This window comes from Sphaeramia orbicularis, chromosome 5, assembly GCF_902148855.1.
Source record: "Sphaeramia orbicularis chromosome 5, fSphaOr1.1, whole genome shotgun sequence".
Classification (NCBI taxonomy): domain Eukaryota; kingdom Metazoa; phylum Chordata; class Actinopteri; order Kurtiformes; family Apogonidae; genus Sphaeramia; species Sphaeramia orbicularis.
This window is the reverse complement of record NC_043961.1, coordinates 8,466,017-8,484,470: the sequence shown is the minus strand read 5'-3', so window position 1 is coordinate 8,484,470 and position 18,454 is coordinate 8,466,017. Positions and strand designations below refer to the sequence as shown.

The 18,454-nt window shown below is 36.1% G+C and overlaps 1 protein-coding gene across 2 annotated transcripts in view; it reads right to left on the bottom strand.

Moving 5' to 3' along the window:
• The window catches only part of lhfpl4a (LHFPL tetraspan subfamily member 4a), a 53,636-nt gene extending 40,870 nt beyond the window's left edge, over positions 1–12,766 (bottom strand). For both annotated transcript variants that reach the window (XM_030133813.1, XM_030133814.1), the window contains exon 1: positions 12,353–12,766. In XM_030133813.1, the coding sequence (XP_029989673.1) occupies positions 12,353–12,758 (406 nt within the window). In that variant the 5' untranslated portion in view covers positions 12,759–12,766. The remainder of the gene's footprint in view (positions 1–12,352) is intronic.
• Between the last annotated feature and the right edge of the window lie 5,688 nt (positions 12,767–18,454).

Here is an 18,454-nt window from a genome sequence, read left to right as displayed (position 1 = left end):
AAAGCAATACAATAATATAACTATAAAAAAGCTATAAAAACAGTTGTGAAAAAAACACAATTGCACATTGGAAAGTATTAGCGATAGTAGTAGTGATAATAATAATAATAATAATAATAGTAAATAGCTTATTATGTTATAAGGGTGTCCCATAAGTCTCCATACATAGGAAAAATAAACGTTTCTTGACATAAACCATTTTTATTTATATAATATGCTCTATATGACTGCCATTTTGTCGGGAACACATTTCAATGCGTGTCCTCCACTGCTGAAGAACTATAAAGAAGAAATATAAAGAAATACATGTTAGAACCATGGAATGTATTATGTCTCCTATGTATGGAGACTTATGGGACACCCTGTATTATTCATAGTATGTATATGTATATATATTGGTGCTGTCATATGATTAAAATTTTTAATCAGATTAATCGTAGGGTTCTGGATTAATTTTGATTAATCACGATTAAATATAATTTATTTTTAATCTATATTAATCGTGTTTCATTTCGCATGAACAAACAGACTCATTAAAGAAGTGAATATATCTGCACTTAATGGGTTTATTAAACACCTTCAACAGTTTCAGCTGTCCCCAACTGTTCCGTCTTGTTTTTTTTTTCTCCTCATATTTCCATCCAGAAGGTTAACGTGCTGTTTATGCTCTTCCATTTTTATGGGTTGGTTCTGCTGCCTGTCACTACCGGATCAGCTGACCATTTGTTCATGTGCGTTAACGCTAACTCTACTGAGACAAACGGACCCACATGTGTTGGAGGAGATGTTCACAGTCATTCTATAGATGGGTTCATGGACTTAACATTTACAATCGCATTCATTAGGAGGATGGATTAATCCGTGTTAATTTTGAGAGACCTAAAAAACATGTATAGTTTAATATAGTTATAACAAAGTGATAAAGTGATAATAGTAATAGTGGTCATAATAATGATGTACAAGCAATTAGGGATGTAACGATATGAAAATTCCATATCATGGTTATTGTGACCAAAATTATTAGTTATCATTACTATATCGGTATTGTTGAAATTGTGCTCAAAATGTTCAAAAAGTACTAATACACACACTGAAATAATATAACCAAGTTGTATTTTGAAGGAAAAAAAAAAAATACATAAAATAACAGGCACAATGTACTGTACCTTCTGTTGCAGAAACATTCAGATATTAACCCTTAGTGGTCTGAGCCAATTTGTCCATTTTTCAGTCCTTTTGATTTTGCCTTTATATACTATATAAACAAATGTTTATTATACCCATGTTTGGTCTCTTTTTTTTTCAGCACAACTTCATTTATATCATCTGCCCATTATTTTTTCACTTTAACCTACTATAGTAACATAAAAGGACAAAAAACACACACACACAAAAAAAAAATCCAATTTGAAAAATGTATATAATTTATTGCATAAATAACACAAAGATGCTTAATGAACATTTTCAAAGACTTTAAAAGTGAATATTGGTTCCAAATATTAGGTATATAAAATTAAAATTGTAATAAATTAAAACTATACTCAAATATTTGACATAAAAGCAGATCTTTACATAGGTGTTTTCTCTGGAAAAGTGCGGTAATCAAACACGGTTATCATGATAATTAGAATTTAACCCTTTCATGCACGAATTATGAGAATGTTAATCAAGATTTTTTTCTTTATTCCTTTTTAGGCATTTAAAAACAATGAGATTATTATTATTTTTTAATGAAGCTATTTTTCACGGAGTTGCAAAAATGCGCATTTAATTTTTAAAGCAATGAAATATGTATTTACTGATATACTGTGTGAAAACTATGAAATAAAGACATTAAATGCTGCTAATTTGATGTTTTCTCACATTCTAATATACACTACAAACAAAAAGTTATGGGTATTTAAAATTTTGGGGGCTATTTTTTTTCAGTTGGGATTTTTGCACAACACTTTTCACTTTTTTTGTGTGTGAATTGAATTGAAACACATTTTTTTATGACCAGACATAGTTTTATTTACAAATGGTAAAAATGACAAAAAAAAAAAAGACAAAAAAAAAGAAAAGAAATATCCTTAACTTTTTGTTTGCTTTGAACTCTAATACTAGTCACTTCATGGAGATAATATGCCAAAAAACAAAAAAAAACAAAAAAACTTTTGTTGTTAATTACAGTCTAATAACAATAACAAGGAACTGATTTACACTCAAACATGTTGATTTGGTTTATCAAGAACAGCAAAGTTACAGTAATATTATCAATTGCAGTGTATTGTGTCGGCTGATATTAAACTAAAACAACAAAATCCATGAATATACAAGAGAACAGCTGTAGAATAATTGTCCACTGTAGTGACCACTATGCATGAAAGGGTTAAACGGTAATACTAACCGTCGGCAATTTTACTACGGTTTATCGTTATACCGGTAATCATTACAGCCCTACAAGCACTATAAGTATAACAGTAATAAAAGTATGAAAATAATAGTAATTTCACACACAAACACACACAGACACCACCCTCCTCCTCCTCCTCCTCCTCCTCCTCCTCCTCCTCCTCCTCCTCCTCCTGTGTGTGGAAACCAGAGCGCTGACTGCTGACGTAATCTTGCCGAGTGCACAGAGAAAACCCGTCTAAAACCATATCAAACCTCATCTCCCTGTTGGTGAAGCCTCGTTCCCACCTGCCAGGATCACTTGGCACCTTTTTAAAGGCGTTAGAGACCAATTTCATCTGCATCACGTCTGGTTAATTAGAGCTTTGTGTGATTAGGAATGTGCCAGGGGATTCTTTGATGTTGACTGAGCTTGTGGGAGACACTTGTAGGTTCCACCTGGACTCATACAATCTGTTCACGGCTGGGATTGAACACACATACAGTACATACATACAACTGCACATACAGGAGTCTATTATAGTGAGAGGAAAATACAGCTGACTGCATGGGCATGCCAAGTCTGTCATATCAACGGTAGAAATGGAGTTTGTGTCTTGATGAATTAATGTGCATGAAGGCTTATGTTCGTAAGCAGAACTGTTGAAACTCCGCCCACTTATCGCTGTGAAAGACGCCAGTTAGTGAGCATTAGACTGAAAAATAAAAATAAAACATTATTTCTGCATTCTACTACAGTGGTCATTTTCTAAAGACACAAATAAAAATGGCCCAATTTGTGCAAAACTCTGTGAATAAAAAGACAAAAATAATGTGTGTGCTTTGCCCATAGTTTTGTCTGTCAGGCACAACACAGAAAATGAGAAGAGACAAAGGAGAGGAAACTCGTACTTTAATAGTGTTCCTTGTATACAGACAAAGGGAAGCGTAAATACACCACCACTCACTAACACTGGATTATTGAGTCTATACGCAGTGTTTTTATTAGTGCTGTTAAATGATTACATGTTTTAATCAGATTAATCACAGGGTTGCTGTGAATTACTTTTGATTAATCACGATTAAATGTCTTTTTTTTTTTAAATCTATGTTAGTTCCGTTTCATTTTGCATGATTGAAGACAGAAAGGAATCTAAATGTGTTAGTATTTGCCTCTCTGATTGCCCGTAGATGTCTCCTCCTCCCTTGAAACTTGCCTAAACCTCCAGCAGAACATGCCTGGATAATGGACATAATGTCTTTCTTGAAACTGGAAAAGATCAAATTTTCTCTGAGGATCTACTGAGAAATTTGTCATTACATGGAAGCCTTTCCTCCCTTACTTTGATAAAACATCTATAGAAGACATAACAGAATAGAATAGAAGAGCTATAACACTTGTAATTAAGTCAGTGTGGACCGTTTTCCCTTTATTTATTGATTTATTAATTTTTTTAGTTTAAGTTTTTGTCTGTTGTTATTTGGTTTTTGGAAAACTGGAAAACTGGACCTGTGCTGAGAGGATATGTATACTGAAAATGTGTCCTAATAAAAAGATTATTAAAAAAAAAAGAAAGAATTTAATATATATGCACTTACCGTGTTTGTCCAAGCTGGTTGACCCGTTAGCCGTGGTGCTAACAGAGTCCCAGACTACCGTACTGTATGTTTGGTGTTAATGTGGTATTTGAATGTGGAAGTGCTTTGGTGAATATTAAACTCCTTCCTGCAGAGTGTGTCTAATACTTTCTGTGGGTCGACTGTTCTGTCTTGGTTTTTTTGTCCTCATATTACCATCCAGAGGAAATGCCGGTTTGAAATGATACTCCAGGCGTAGAGGACAGGTGGCTGGTCATTTTGCATATTACTCTTGTTTGCGTTTTGTCATTTGGGGAAAAGTCAAACCAATTCCATACGATGGAAGTGCAGGTCTTTTTAGGAAGTTACTCATCCATTTCGCTGTCAGCCATGACTTCTGCTATACAACGTTTGTCAAATCCATGTGATGTGAACCCATGTGATGCATCTGTGTGTCGGCATATAACTCCATCAGAGCCGTTGAATCCTCTATGGCTCCAACTACGTCAGATTATAGACGATTTTACGATCTCTCTGCTTTGTCGGATCATTGATATGGTCTAATCCTTCACCATCTAATATCGTCATAGCCTCCTGAGACCCAGCAATGCATTTTGTCCTCTGTAGGGTACAAAAGTTTCACAGTTTTACTTAAAAAAATGCTGTTAAATGCAAAGGACATTCAATTAAAAAATTAATAAAATAAGTACAAATAATTTTTAAAATGTATCTGAAAAAATCATGAGCTTTGAGTCATGACTGAAAGGACAAGATCCCGGATACAAGCGGCCGAAATGATTTTCCTCCGTAGGGTGGCTGGGCGCACCCTTAGGGATAGGGTGAGGAGCTCAGTCACCAGGGAGGAGCTCGGAGTAGAGCCGCTGCTCCTCCACATCCAGAGGGGCCAGCTGAGGCGGATCAGGCATCTGTTTCGGATGCCTCCCTGGGGAGGTGTTTCGGGCATGTCCCACTGGGAAGAGACCTTGGGGAAGACCAAGACACGCTGGAGAGACTATGTTTCTGGGCTGGACTGGGAACACCTTGGGGTCCCCCTGGAAGAGCTGGAGGAGGAGTCTGGAGAGAGGGAAGTCTGGGAATCCCTGCTTAGACTGTTGCCCCGGTGACCCCGCCCGGGATAAGAGGAAGAAAATGGATGGGTGGGTGGGTGGATCTTAGAAAACGGTTGCATTATGCAGTGTCCAATCAAGACAATTGTTTAATGTAAAAAAAGGCAAAACTTTCACTTTTCTGGGTCTCAGGAGCATATTGCACACCCCTAATTATATTATATTATATTATATTATATTATTTTAAAGATGAGTCTTGATTGATCTGCATAATAATCTGATGCAAAAATTAAAATGTTCTACAAATAGATGAAGAAGGATCAGCGATTGATCAGGTCTTATGGTTAAAATATTTACCAATTAAAGTGTAAATCTTGCTAAACTTTCCCTGTCTGATGTGATCTGCTGTGTCCTTCTGACAGCTTATTGCACCTTCTAATGCAATTACATACACAATACAGCATTTACATGGTGTTTGTTCCGGTTCTGCATCAATGAATGAGCGCGCTCAGTGAGGATATATTACTGGAATGCATGTGCAGATCATGCATAATGTAGACTAATCTGGTAGGCAGATATGGCAACAAAAATAGAAGCAGTGATCTTTGATGCAACACTGCTGAAAGCACTTGATTATCATAATTCCATACAGTTACACTCTGACACTTGATTTCAACCATTCCAATGAAAAAGAATAGTCAGTGTCAGAATGGGTTTGGGAAACACCCAGAGTGCCACCGAAGCTGGAAAGGCTTTTTACACTGCAGCAAAGAGGATGAGCCGGATGTTATTTTGCAATTACAATGTAAATGAGTGATCTGGAATACATCCCATTACTTTAATATACTTCGTATCTCCAGGCGTTGAATGGGGTTAAAATTAGAATGGCACTAAGAGGTTGTGACTGACGGGGTTACTTTTCACACTACAAAAAATCATGTTTAAGAAAGTGAAAAAAAGCCTTATTTCTAGAACATTTGTCTTATTTTTCATCTAAACAGAAAAAAAGCCAAGAAATTGTTACATATGAAAAATATTCTTATTTAAAAAAAAAGAAAAATCTGTTTCTTAAGATTTTCCAGCTGATATCAACCAGGTCGGCCAGTTTCTGTCCTGTTTATTCAATAAGTAGACCTCAGTGTAGAAATAAAACCTCTTCACGTGCTGATCTTCCGATTACCTCAGAAAGGTGCGGTGTCTTGTACAATTTTTACCTTCGTATTATTTTTGTACTTATGGTGCACTTATGGTTTTCATACATAATATACACCGGCAGTCTGTTAAACGTGATAGATTGTGCTGGAGCCAATATACATTCTAGAAATACAAAGTAGATTCAGTGTAGGGTGTTTATTTGCATATAAAGTGAAGTCAGACCCAGTCACATGTGATCAGTGCTGGTGCATATGGTGGTGCATCCTAATGCAGGTGTGAACAGGATGGACTTGGAGCTGTTCACCTGTGATCAGATCACATAAATGCATAATGAAGTCGTATCTGAACAGGCCCTGGGAATGCTGGTTCTAGAGGTGGGTTTACCTGTAAACACTGTTCTTCCCTCTCACTGTCGTCTGCACCGAACTACGTACGAGTGTGTGAATGTGTGACAGGAGTGAATGGAAGAGGAATAGGGGGTGGGGGTGAGGGTGGGGCTTTTTTTTTTTTTTTTTTTTTTGGAACCACAGCAGCGGTGTATGGAACCCTTCCACCTGCCTGGAAACACCTGTGATTAGCACAGCGTTTTTCAACCGTGGGGTCGCCTGGAATTTCTAGTAACTGATAAAAATAAAAACAACTTCCTAATATAAACCTGTGTTGAGTTGACAGAGACAATCCCAATCCACAGCAGACAAACAGTGAGTGTGAAACTGAAGCACTGTGGTTCTGTTTATCTGTCAAATGTTCATTGTGGTCGGTTTCAGATGCTGCAGCTCTTTCATAATTCATAGTTTGAGTTTTTGTTTGTTCAGTATTAATTGTCAGCCTTGTAAATCCAAGCTGGACTGACTGTACAAATCCTGACCAAAGAAAATCAAATTCTCCCTTTGTGCAGTAATCTACACCTGGATTTACTGCCTCTGTCCAGAATGATATAAATTATATAGACTAAATGTCATCTGACATTAACCTGTATTTGAAACATAGGATAGAAAACCATTACAGGATCAAAAACTAATTGATTTGAGCAAAAAAAAAAAAAAAAAATCTGTGTTTTGAATGTCTGGGGTTGCCAGAAATTTTTGATGTTAAAATGAGGTCACGAGCCAAAAAAGGATGGAACCACTGATATATACAGTTATAACCTGACACAGTTTAAAGTGTTGTATTTAATGCACTAAACTGTTTTAAAGTGTTGTATTTAATGCACTAAACTGTTTTAAAGTATTGTACTTAATTCACTAAACTGTTTTAAAGTGTTGTATTTAATGCACTAAACTGTTTTAAAGTGTTGTATTTAATGCACTAAACTGTTTTAAAGTATTGTACTTAATTCACTAAACTGTTTTAAAGTGTTGTATTTAATGCACTAAACTGTTTTAAAGTGTTCTATTCAATACACTAAACTGTTTTAAAGTGTTGTATTTAATTCACTAAACTGTTTTAAAGTGTTGTATTTAATGCACTAAACTGTTTTAAAGTGTTCTATTCAATACACTAAACTGTTTTAAAGTGTTGTATTTAATGCACTAAACTGTTTTAAAGTGTTGTATTCAATACACTAAACTGTTTTAAAGTGTTGTATTTAATTCACTAAACTGTTTTAAAGTGTTCTATTCAATACACTAAACTGTTTTAAAGTGTTGTATTTAATGCACTAAACTGTTTTAAAGTGTTGTATTTAATTCACTAAACTGTTTTAAAGTGTTCTATTTAATTCACTAAACTGTTTTAAAGTGTTGTATTCAATACACTAAACTGTTTTAAAGTGTTGTATTTAATGCACTAAACTGTTTTAAAGTGTTGTATTCAATACACTAAACTGTTTTAAAGTGTTGTATTTAATTCACTAAACTGTTTTAAAGTGTTCTATTTAATTCACTAAACTGTTTTAAAGTGTTGTATTTAATGCACTAAACTGTTTTAAAGTGTTGTATTTAATTCACTAAACTGTTTTAAAGTGTTGTATTTAATTCACTAAACTGTTTTAAAGTGTTGTATTTAATTCACTAAACTGTTTTAAAGTGTTGTATTTAATGCACTAAACTGTTTTAAAGTGTTGTATTTAATTCACTAAACTGTTTTAAAGTGTTGTATTTAATGCACTAAACTGTTTTAAAGTGTTCTATTTAATTCACTAAACTGTTTTAAAGTGTCGTATTTAATACACTAAACTGTTTTAAAGTGTTGTATTTTATGCACTAAACTGTTTTAAAGTGTTGTATTTTATGCACTAAACTGTTTTAAAGTGTTGTATTTTATGCACTAAACTGTTTTAAAGTGTTGTATTTAATGCACTAAACTGTTTACATTGTCGTATATTATTCACTAAACTGTTTTAAAGTGTCATATTTAATACACCAAACTGTTTTAAAGTGTCATATTTAATACACTAAACTGTTTTAAAATGTCATATTTAATGCACAAAATTGTTTTAAAATGTCGTATTTAATGCACTAAACTATTTTAAAATGTCGTATTTAATGCACTAAACTGTTTTAAAATGTCATATTTAATGCACTAAACTGTTTTAAAATGTCGTATTTAATGCACTAAACTGTTTTAAAATGTTGTAGTTAATGCACTCATCTGTTTTAAAGTGTCATATTTAATTCACTAAACTGTTTTAAAGTGTCATAGTTCATGCACTAGACTGTTTTAAAGTGTCATAGTTAATGCACTAAACTGTTTTAAAATGTTGTATTTAATGCACTAAACTGTTTTAAAATGTCGTATTTAATGCACTAAACTGTTTTAAAATGTCGTAGTTAATGCACTCATCTGTTTTAAAGTGTCATATTTAATTCACTAAACTGTTTTAAAGTGTCATAGTTCATGCACTAGACTGTTTTAAAGTGTCATATTTAATTCACTAAAGTTTTTTAAAGTGTCATATTTAATGCACTAGACTGTTTTAAAGTGTCATATTTAATTCACTAAAGTTTTTTAAAGTGTCATATTTAATGCACTAGACTGTTTTAAAGTATCATAGTTAATGCACTAAACTGTTTTAAAGTGTCATATTTAATGCACTAAACTGTTTTAAAGTGTCATATTTAATGCACTAAACTGTTTTAAAGTATCATATTTAATTCACTGAACTTTTTTAAAGTGTCATATTTAATGCACTAGACTGTTTTAAAGTATCATAGTCAATGCACTAAACTGTTTTAAAGTGTCATATTTAATGCACTAAACTGTTTTAAAGTGTCATATTTAATGCACTAAACTGTTTTAAAGTGTCATATTTAATGCACTAAACTGTTTTTGTCTGCAGTGTGTCAGGTCCAGAGCCGGTGCACTAGCAAACAAAAAGTCTCTGTTTTGAATGTCTGGGATGGACAGAAATTTGTGATGTTAAAATGCGGTTATGAGCCAAAAAAGGTTGAAAACCATTGGGTTATTTAATTAATTTTTGACCACTGATACTAAAAAACTACCGAGCACTGCAGCTTTAACTGCCACATGTGAAGCTAACTTGAATCAAAGAATGATCAGTACGTGTTTGTGTGCACATGACTGTACACTGTTCTCAGATCAGTATGGGCTGTGGTTTAGGGGTGGTGGAGCCTTATGTAATGTTCCTCCATAAAGCCCCAAATCCCTGGTAAATCCCTTAAGGTATGGGAGGAATCCTCACATGTTACAAAGTCAACTGACAGCCATGAAACACAGGAGGTGAGGGTGAGGAGTAGGGGTGTTAGAAAATATCAGTTCTGCAATATATCGCAATATTTCATTTCACAATACTGTATCGATATTAAAAAGTACTGTATCGATATTTTTAGGTATTTATTCAAATGCAGATATTGCGGAGGTTCATTTTTGTTTTTCTTTTTTGTTTATATTTGATGTTGTGACATGACTTATGAGCTAATGGAATATGAACATTTGAACATTTGAACTTAAACTGTAATGTCTGTAAAACATAATTTCAGTTTGAACACAGGAACATTTTGTGACATAGCATTAGATCCTGTTGTGATCAAATAAAAATGTGTTTAGTATTTGTGCAGATTTCTGGTGTAATTAAATTCGTCCAGGATATAATCATATAAAAAAGAAACAAAACCAATAAAAAAAAATGGCCTTTTTAACAGTATCATGATATATCACGATATATCGTATCGTGGTACTAGTATTGTGATTTGTATCTTATCACCAGATTCTTGCCGATACACAGCCCTAGTGAGGAGGGGTCTGTTATACATGAGAAACCAGCCCCCTGTGCACAGAAAGAACAATGCACCTCAGCTGTCCTCAGCCTTTGGACATCTGGGGAATTTTCTGACACAGAAACCAAATACAATCTAAAAGAAGTGAGGAGGAAGAGGAGCAGACAGGTGTCCAGATGGAGGACGGCCCACCCCCACCCAAACAGGTGGAGACATCACACTTCACTGCCAGCTGTTAGTTGAACACGGATCCTGCATCACAAGCATTTCTGTCCACGTTGTCTCCGCTAACAGCTGGCGTGAGGATAAAGTCTGCGTTTTATCATTTTACTACAGACTGCAGTCACTGAAGACAAGCTGGGAGTGGAATAATGTGTCCTCAGCTGCTCCATGTCAAATGTATTTAAAACAGAACAAACTGAGGTCAACACACTGAACCCAGAAAGACCCAAACATCTACCATTGATCAAAACCATTGACAGACCTCCACCAAGGCTGATCAGAACCACCACCCCACCCCACCCCCCCATCACCACCAAAATTTAATCATTTGTTCCTTGTGCCAGTTTCAACATTTCCTGAAATTTTCATCCAAATCTGTCTATAACTTTTTGAGTTATGTAGCTAACAGACAAACAAACAAACAAACAAAGCCTGATGAAAACATTAAAGGTACTTAATTGTGGAACTACCACAAAAGTAGCACTGGGTCTGTGTGAGTTAACATATTTTATTGTTCATATCTTCAGTGTAATTTTTGCATTTCTCTAATTCAGGGGTCTCAGACTCATTTTCTATCAGGTTCCACATACAGCCCGATTTGATCTCCAGTGGGCCGGACCAGTAAAATAATAGCATAATGACCTATAAATAATAATGCCAAATTTTTTTCTTTGTTTTAGTGCAAAAAACGAACATTAAATTATGAAAATACTTACTTTTATAAACTAACCAAACAAAAAAGATGTGAATAACCTGAAAAAACTGAAATTTCTTAAGAAAAATAAGTGCAATTTTAACAATATTCTGCCTCAGTTTATGATTTCTACATGTGCATTATGGATCAGATCTACAAAGACACTAAAACTTTAGTAATTTTCTTTAGACACTTCAGGTTGTTCATATTTGTTCAGGTTATTCACATTTTATTGTTACAGGATAGTTTGTAAATGTAAATATTTTCTTTAATGTTATTTTTTGCACTAAAACTAAGAAAAAAAATTGAAGGTGTTAATTCAAGATGTTTTGCTTAATTCAAGATTTTTTTTGCAAAATTTAAGATTTTTTTTTTTTTAATTGAAGATTTTTTTGGCTTAATTGAAGATTTTTTTTTTTTTTTTAACTTAATTGAAGATTTTTTTTTTTTTCTTAATTCAAGATTTTTTTTGGCTTAATTGAAGTTTTTTTTTTTTACTTAATTAAAGAAAAAAAAAATCTTCAACTAAAAAAAAAATCTTGAATTAAGAAAAAAAAAAAAAAAAAAAAAAAAAAAAAAAAAAAAAAAAAAAATATATATATATATATATATATATATATATATATATATATATATATATATATATATAATTTTATTTTATTTTATTTTTTGCTTAATTGAAGATTTTTTTTGGCTTAATTGAAGATTTTTTTTTTTTTTTTAACTTAATTGAAGATTTTTTTTTTTTTTTTGCTTAATTCAACATTTTTTCCTAAATTCAAGCATTTTTTTTTTCTTTTATTCAATTAAAGACTGTGGAATTTTTGCACTTTGCAAAAAACATTCCAGGGGCCAGATTGAAACCTTTGGCTTGCCACATTTGGCCCCCGGGCCTCATGTTTGAGACCCCTGAACTAAAAGGATATTTAATATCTTCAGTGTAATTTTTGCATTTCACTCATTCATTTTACGGGCCGGACTGGACCCTTTCGGCGGGCCGGATTTGGGCCCCGGGCCGCATGTTTGACACCTGTGCGTTAGAGGACTCCCACTCCTCATCCAGTCCCACAGTGTTTGCTTCTTACCGCAGAGCAGCTGCATCCAGGCGCACGTCTTGTAAACGGTGGCGGTGTTGCAGAAGAAGAAGAGGGCGAAGCAGCCGATGCATGTGAGGATCAGCACCATGGACAGCAGCACGAAGACCGAGGCCGCTTTGAAGGCTCCGGACGGGATGGATCTGAAGTCCGAGAAGCTGCCCTGGCACAGCAGCTCCCGGTTGGCGTTCCCGTTGCCCACGCAGTAGTGGAACAAGCCGAAGTATCCGGCCTGGGGGGTGCTGACGCTGTCCCCGATCCAGTACGGCTGGATGAAGACCACCACGGTGATGATGGCCAAGCAGATGGTGAAGATGGCCCACAGGACTCCGATGGCCCTGGAGTTACGCATGTAGTTGTCATGGTAGATTTTGGAGGCTTCTTGCGAGGGCAGCATTTTTTGTCTCTCTCACCCCCACCACCCCCCTTCCGCGTCCACCTGGTGTTCCCCCCCCCTCCCCTCTTCCCCTCTTTCCTTCTGTTCTGCTTTAGTTTCCAGCCGTAAATACTGAAGAATTAGATGTTCATGTTAAAGAACAAAAGGATCAAAAAGGCACCAGCTGTGCATCAGACATCCAAAGGTGCAGTGACAGCTCAATCCAGCTGCAGATCTGGGTGTTTTTGGATTAATCTGAGCTCCAAATGCCTCCCTCTCCTCCTCCTTTCTCCTCCTTCCTCTGATCAGTCAATCAATTAAGCAGTGATGCGTGATCCGACTGACGGGAAAAGCCTCCGCTCCTCCGCTCCTCCTCAGCGCGTAAAGACACAACAGAACCCACAAAGCAGACCGGAGACGGACCAGATGCATGGTCCTCTGTCTGTCTGTGTCTGTCTGTCTGTCTGTCTGTGTCTCTACAATCCAACCATCCTGAGACAAAAAAGGCTTAGAACAACAGCACAGACGCGGTCCAGTTTCCCTGAGATGACGCTGGATCGTCCGCAGATGGGCGCAGATCTACCAGAGGAGACAGAGGCGCACAAGGAGCCTCTGACAGAGGACACTGATGACGACAAAAAGGAAAGGAGTGACAGGTGGAGGACAAAGAAATGTGTAAAAAAAAAAAAAAAAAAAAAAAAAAACACAAAAAACTCCAAAGAAAGCAGCGGCAGCAGCTCCTCCTTCTGCAGGATCACACCGACAGAGCCATGACTGCTGTGGAATGAGGAGGTTCTGCCCCTGGGTCCGACTGTCAGCGCCTCTGGTTCAGCCGCTCTCTCTCTCTCTCTCTCTCTCTCTCTCTCGCTCGCTCCATCCGTGCGCGTAACCGAGGCGCGTCGACGGTTTGTAGCTGAGGGCGCGCACATATTTTTGATACAACAACGAACATTTACCCCCCACCCCCACCCCAAAACAATAAACCATCCCTATCACACACACACACACACACACACACACACACACACACACACACACACACACACACACACACACACACACACACACAGACCCAGTACTACTTTTATATCACTTCCCAAATACATGGTTCTCTGTTTCTGCCTTTCTTAATAGAAGAGAATAGAATGTCTTTATCGTCATTGTACAGGTACAACGAAATTAAAAAAGTGCAATCGTCCTAGGTGCCATAAAAAAAGTGTAAATAATGTATATAAAAGTATGAAAACTAAAATATAAAAGAAAAACCCTGATGGCATAAATAATAAAAAAGCAGCATAAAAAAGAGTGTTACTAGAAGTATAAAAGACACAAAACATTAACATAAATAAATAAAACTAAAAAAAATATATATATATATCTTTTGTATTTTGCATTTTTTTTGGGTGTAAATCGTGTATTTTCCTATATTTAATTCACAAATTATGTAGATGTTCATGAAAACCGAATAAATTCAGAGTTAATTTTATCAAAACTGTTTTTTTACACACACACACACACACACACACACACACACACACACACACACACACACACACACACACACACACACACACATTAGCCCATACAGATCCAGTACTACTTTTATATCACTTCCCAAATACATATTTCTCTGTTTCTGCCTTTCTTAATAGAAGAGAATAGAATGTCTTTATTGTCATTGTACAGGTACAACGAAATTAAAAAAGTGCAAGCATCCTAGGTGCCATAAAAAAAGTCTAAATAAAGTATATAAAAGAGTATAAAAACTAAAATATAAAAGAAAAACCCTGATGGCATAAATATCTTAAAAAAAAAACTGAAAAATGAAGAAAAAGTTACTTTTCAGCAAATCTATCATCAACTGAACATAAACCCAGTCTGTCATTGATGCAACTCCATGGATTTATTATTTTTTCTTCAATTTCAATCAGTTTGAGGCTTATTTTATTCATGTTGCTTATTATTTTGTTGATTTATTATACATTTATTCACTCTTGTTTTTCTTTATTTTGTTGCTTTTTTAAATTTAACGGGTTTTTTTTGCCTATTTTTACATTTTATTTGGGATTTTGTAAATTTTTTTCATTCATTTTTGTTCATTTATTATTTATTTATTATTTATTTTATATAAACCCAGTGTATCCATCCACTGTCATTTATGGGTGAATCAATGTTGTAGAAGATGACAGTGTTTCCACGGTAACTACAGAGCCTCTGAATGTCCAAATGGGTCATATCTGATGACCATGAAAAGATGAAGAACTGTATTTTACACTAATTATTGACATGGATTGATAGGATTAGTGGATCAAACAGGTATTAAACAGTTTAGATCAGTAGATGGTTTAGGTTAAAGGTGAACGTTTGGGTCTTTAAGGATTAAAGGCGGACCTTCGGGTCTTTAAGGGTTAAAGGCGGACGTTTGGGTCTTTAAGGGTTAAAAGCGGACGTTTAGGTCTTTAAGGGTTAAAGGCGGACCTTCGGGTCTTTAAGGGTTAAAGGTGGACGTTTAGGTCTTTAAGGGTTAAAGGCGGACGTTTAGGTCTTTAAGGGTTAAAGGCGGACGTTTAGGTCTTTAAGGGTTAAAGGCGGACGTTTGGGTCTTTAAGGGTTAAAGGCGGACGTTTGGGTCTTTAAGGGTTAAAGGCGGACGTTTAGGTCTTTAAGGGTTAAAGGCGGACGTTTGGGTCTTTAAGGGTTAAAGGCGGACGTTTAGGTCTTTAAGGGTTAAAGGCAGACCTTCGGGTCTTTAAGGGTTAAAGGCGGACGTTTAGGTCTTTAAGGGTTAAAGGCGGACCTTCGGGTCTTTAAGGGTTAAAGGCGGACGTTTGGGTCTTTAAGGGTTAAAGGTGGACGTTTGGGTCTTTAAACATTGCACATATTTTGAAATGTATTTGTAAAAGAAAAATATGATTTTGCTGTAATTTGTGGATGTTATGATTCCTTTTGGAGTGAAAGTCATGTTAATCCCACATCTTAAAAGTTTGGTTTCTAATGTGTTCTGAAAAGTTGAATGCAGCCACGGAATGAAAAAAGATCCCAGTGAATAAATGACCTGCTTGAGTTTCCAAATGAGATGCACAGAACTGAGTCCATGAGGTTCATTCACACACGGCTGAACATGAAATGTGTGAAAACAGCCCACGACGCTCATGTTTGTCTGAACACTTCATTAAATATTCATCCGAAATCACGTCAGCGACTGCCTCCGACGTTCACATTGTGCTGTTTTTATTAATGTCACTACCAGATTACTTCGCCCACTACAGTAACTTAATCCTCTGAAACTAATGAGATACAATATTCCAGAGTGGGAGCTATCGAACCAAAGCCTCCATGTCATCAGTGGACTGTTCCGGAACCTTTCAACTGAGACAAAAACATGTTCAACTAGAAGCACTCGGAGAGCGCAGACCTCCGCCAAGGCTGATCAGTGGCCCCCCCCCGTGGGCCCCCCCACGCCAAGGAGGTTATGTTTTTGCCAGGGTTTGTTTGTCTGTCTGTTTGTTTGTTTGTCTGTCCGTTAGTGTGCAACATAACTCAAAAAGTTATGGACAGATGTTGATGAAATTTTCTGGTCTGCGCCCCCCCGTGGGCCCCCCCACCCCCAATCACTACCAAAATTTAATCATTTCTTCCTTATCCCATTTCCAACAAACCCTGAAAATTTCATCAAAATCTGTCCAGAACTTTTTGAGTTATGTTGCACACTAACGGACAGACAAACAAACAAACAAACAAACAAACAAACAGACAAACAAACAAACCCTGGCAAAACCTAACCTCCTTGGCGGAGGTAAATATGCATCTACTGACCCATTCCTAAACATGCAGATAGTTCAGGGGTGGGCAATTAATTTTCTTATGGGGTCACATGAGAAACTTTGACAATTATTAAGGGCAGAATTAATGCACTTGCAGCTCTGCTCAATATACAGTATATCTCTATAAAAACAGTAAATGAAACAATACAATGACAATGAAAATGTGGAGCACAGAATATAACTATTTAATGAATATTCACAAAAACATTTCTGAAAATGTGCAAAACCAGCTCCATGTTAACTTTACATTAAAAACCATAAATGCAGCTTTGTTTGCATATCTCAGCTCCTTGTCTGACTTCAGTGAAGAAATACTTAGAAGTCCATGTCTTGTTAAAATCTTTGCATTCTTAATCAAACTTTCTTTCTTTTTTTGGCGTTAGCTGACATCTTAATGGGCTAAAACTGACCAACAAACCAATAAGCTTTATTATAACCATAAGCTTTATGCTGAGTACGGAAAGTATGTGCGAAAAAACGTTAATTTAGTGGATCCTACAAAATAAAAGCTGTGCCGTTGCATTGGTTGCATCTATTATCATGACATATATTTGCATTGACTTTTAATATGCCAGTGACCTCATGCAGGCCGCTCAGGGTCAGCTATCGGGCAGCATGTGGCCCGCAGGCCTTACTTTGCCCAAGTCTGAGATAGATGCACATCTCAGCCTGTATTGATCTGTGTGCTTCGACTAGGACGCTAACAGTCACTTACCTTTTTAAAACTTTAATGTGCATCTAAAAGCTTTCAAGCTGATGGAAAACAGCACCAATAGAGGGTATGCACGTGACGTCACTGCTAGCAGAAGTCACTGCGGTTCTGCCCACTGAGTGGCAGAAAGAGGGAGATGAGTGACAGCGTTGGCTTCAATACTGTCTAAACCAGGGGTCAGCAACCCTGGTCCTAGAGAGCCACTATCCTGCATGTTTTAGATGTGTCCCTCTTCCAACACAGCTGATTCAAATGATAAGCCTATCATCAAGCTCTGCAGAAGCCTGATAATGACCATCAGGTGTGCTGGAAGAGGGACCCATCTAAAACATGCAGGATAGTGGCTCTGTAGGACCAGGGTTGCTGACCCCTGGTCTAAACTGAAGACCAATATTTAATAAAAAATAGGGAAGAGCTGTTGTGAGACTGATTGTATGAACAGGTTCTTAAAGCAGTCGGGGCTATCGTTTTACAGACACCGAAACACAAAGAAGAAAGAGAAGTAGATGGATCCACAAATCCAGGAAACCAAACCTACAGGGTGTCCCATAAGTCTCCATACATAGGAAAAATAAACGTTTCTTGACATAAACCATTTTTATTTATATAATATGCTCTATATGACTGCCATTTTGTCGGGAACACATTTCAATGCGTGTCCTCCACTGCTGAAGAACTATAAAGAAGAAATATAAAGAAATACATGTTAGAACCACATATGTATGGAATGTATTATGTCTCCTGTGTATGGAGACTTATGGGACACCCTGTAGATCTGTGGATCCTGTTTGGTGTCAGCTAACATTAACCCTTTCATGCAATTATGAGAACCTTGGTCACAATATTTGTGTGTTTTTATAACTCTTTAGGGATGAAAAAAACATGCGATTTAGTTTTTTTTTTTTTTAAGGAGTTACAAAACTGTCCACTCTGCCAGACCCCATGCATTTAATTTTTCAAGCAAAGAAACATGTATTTAAAACCTAATATCAGAAAGTGATACGGAAAAGTATGCAATAAAAACATTTTTAATGCTGCCAATCAGACGTTTTCCCACATTTTAACATACTCTAATACTAGTTATTATTCATTTCACAAAGATAATATGCAAAAAAAACCCCAAAAAACAAACCTGTTTTGTTTGTTGATTTACACTAAAACATGTCACTGCAGATCAGGTT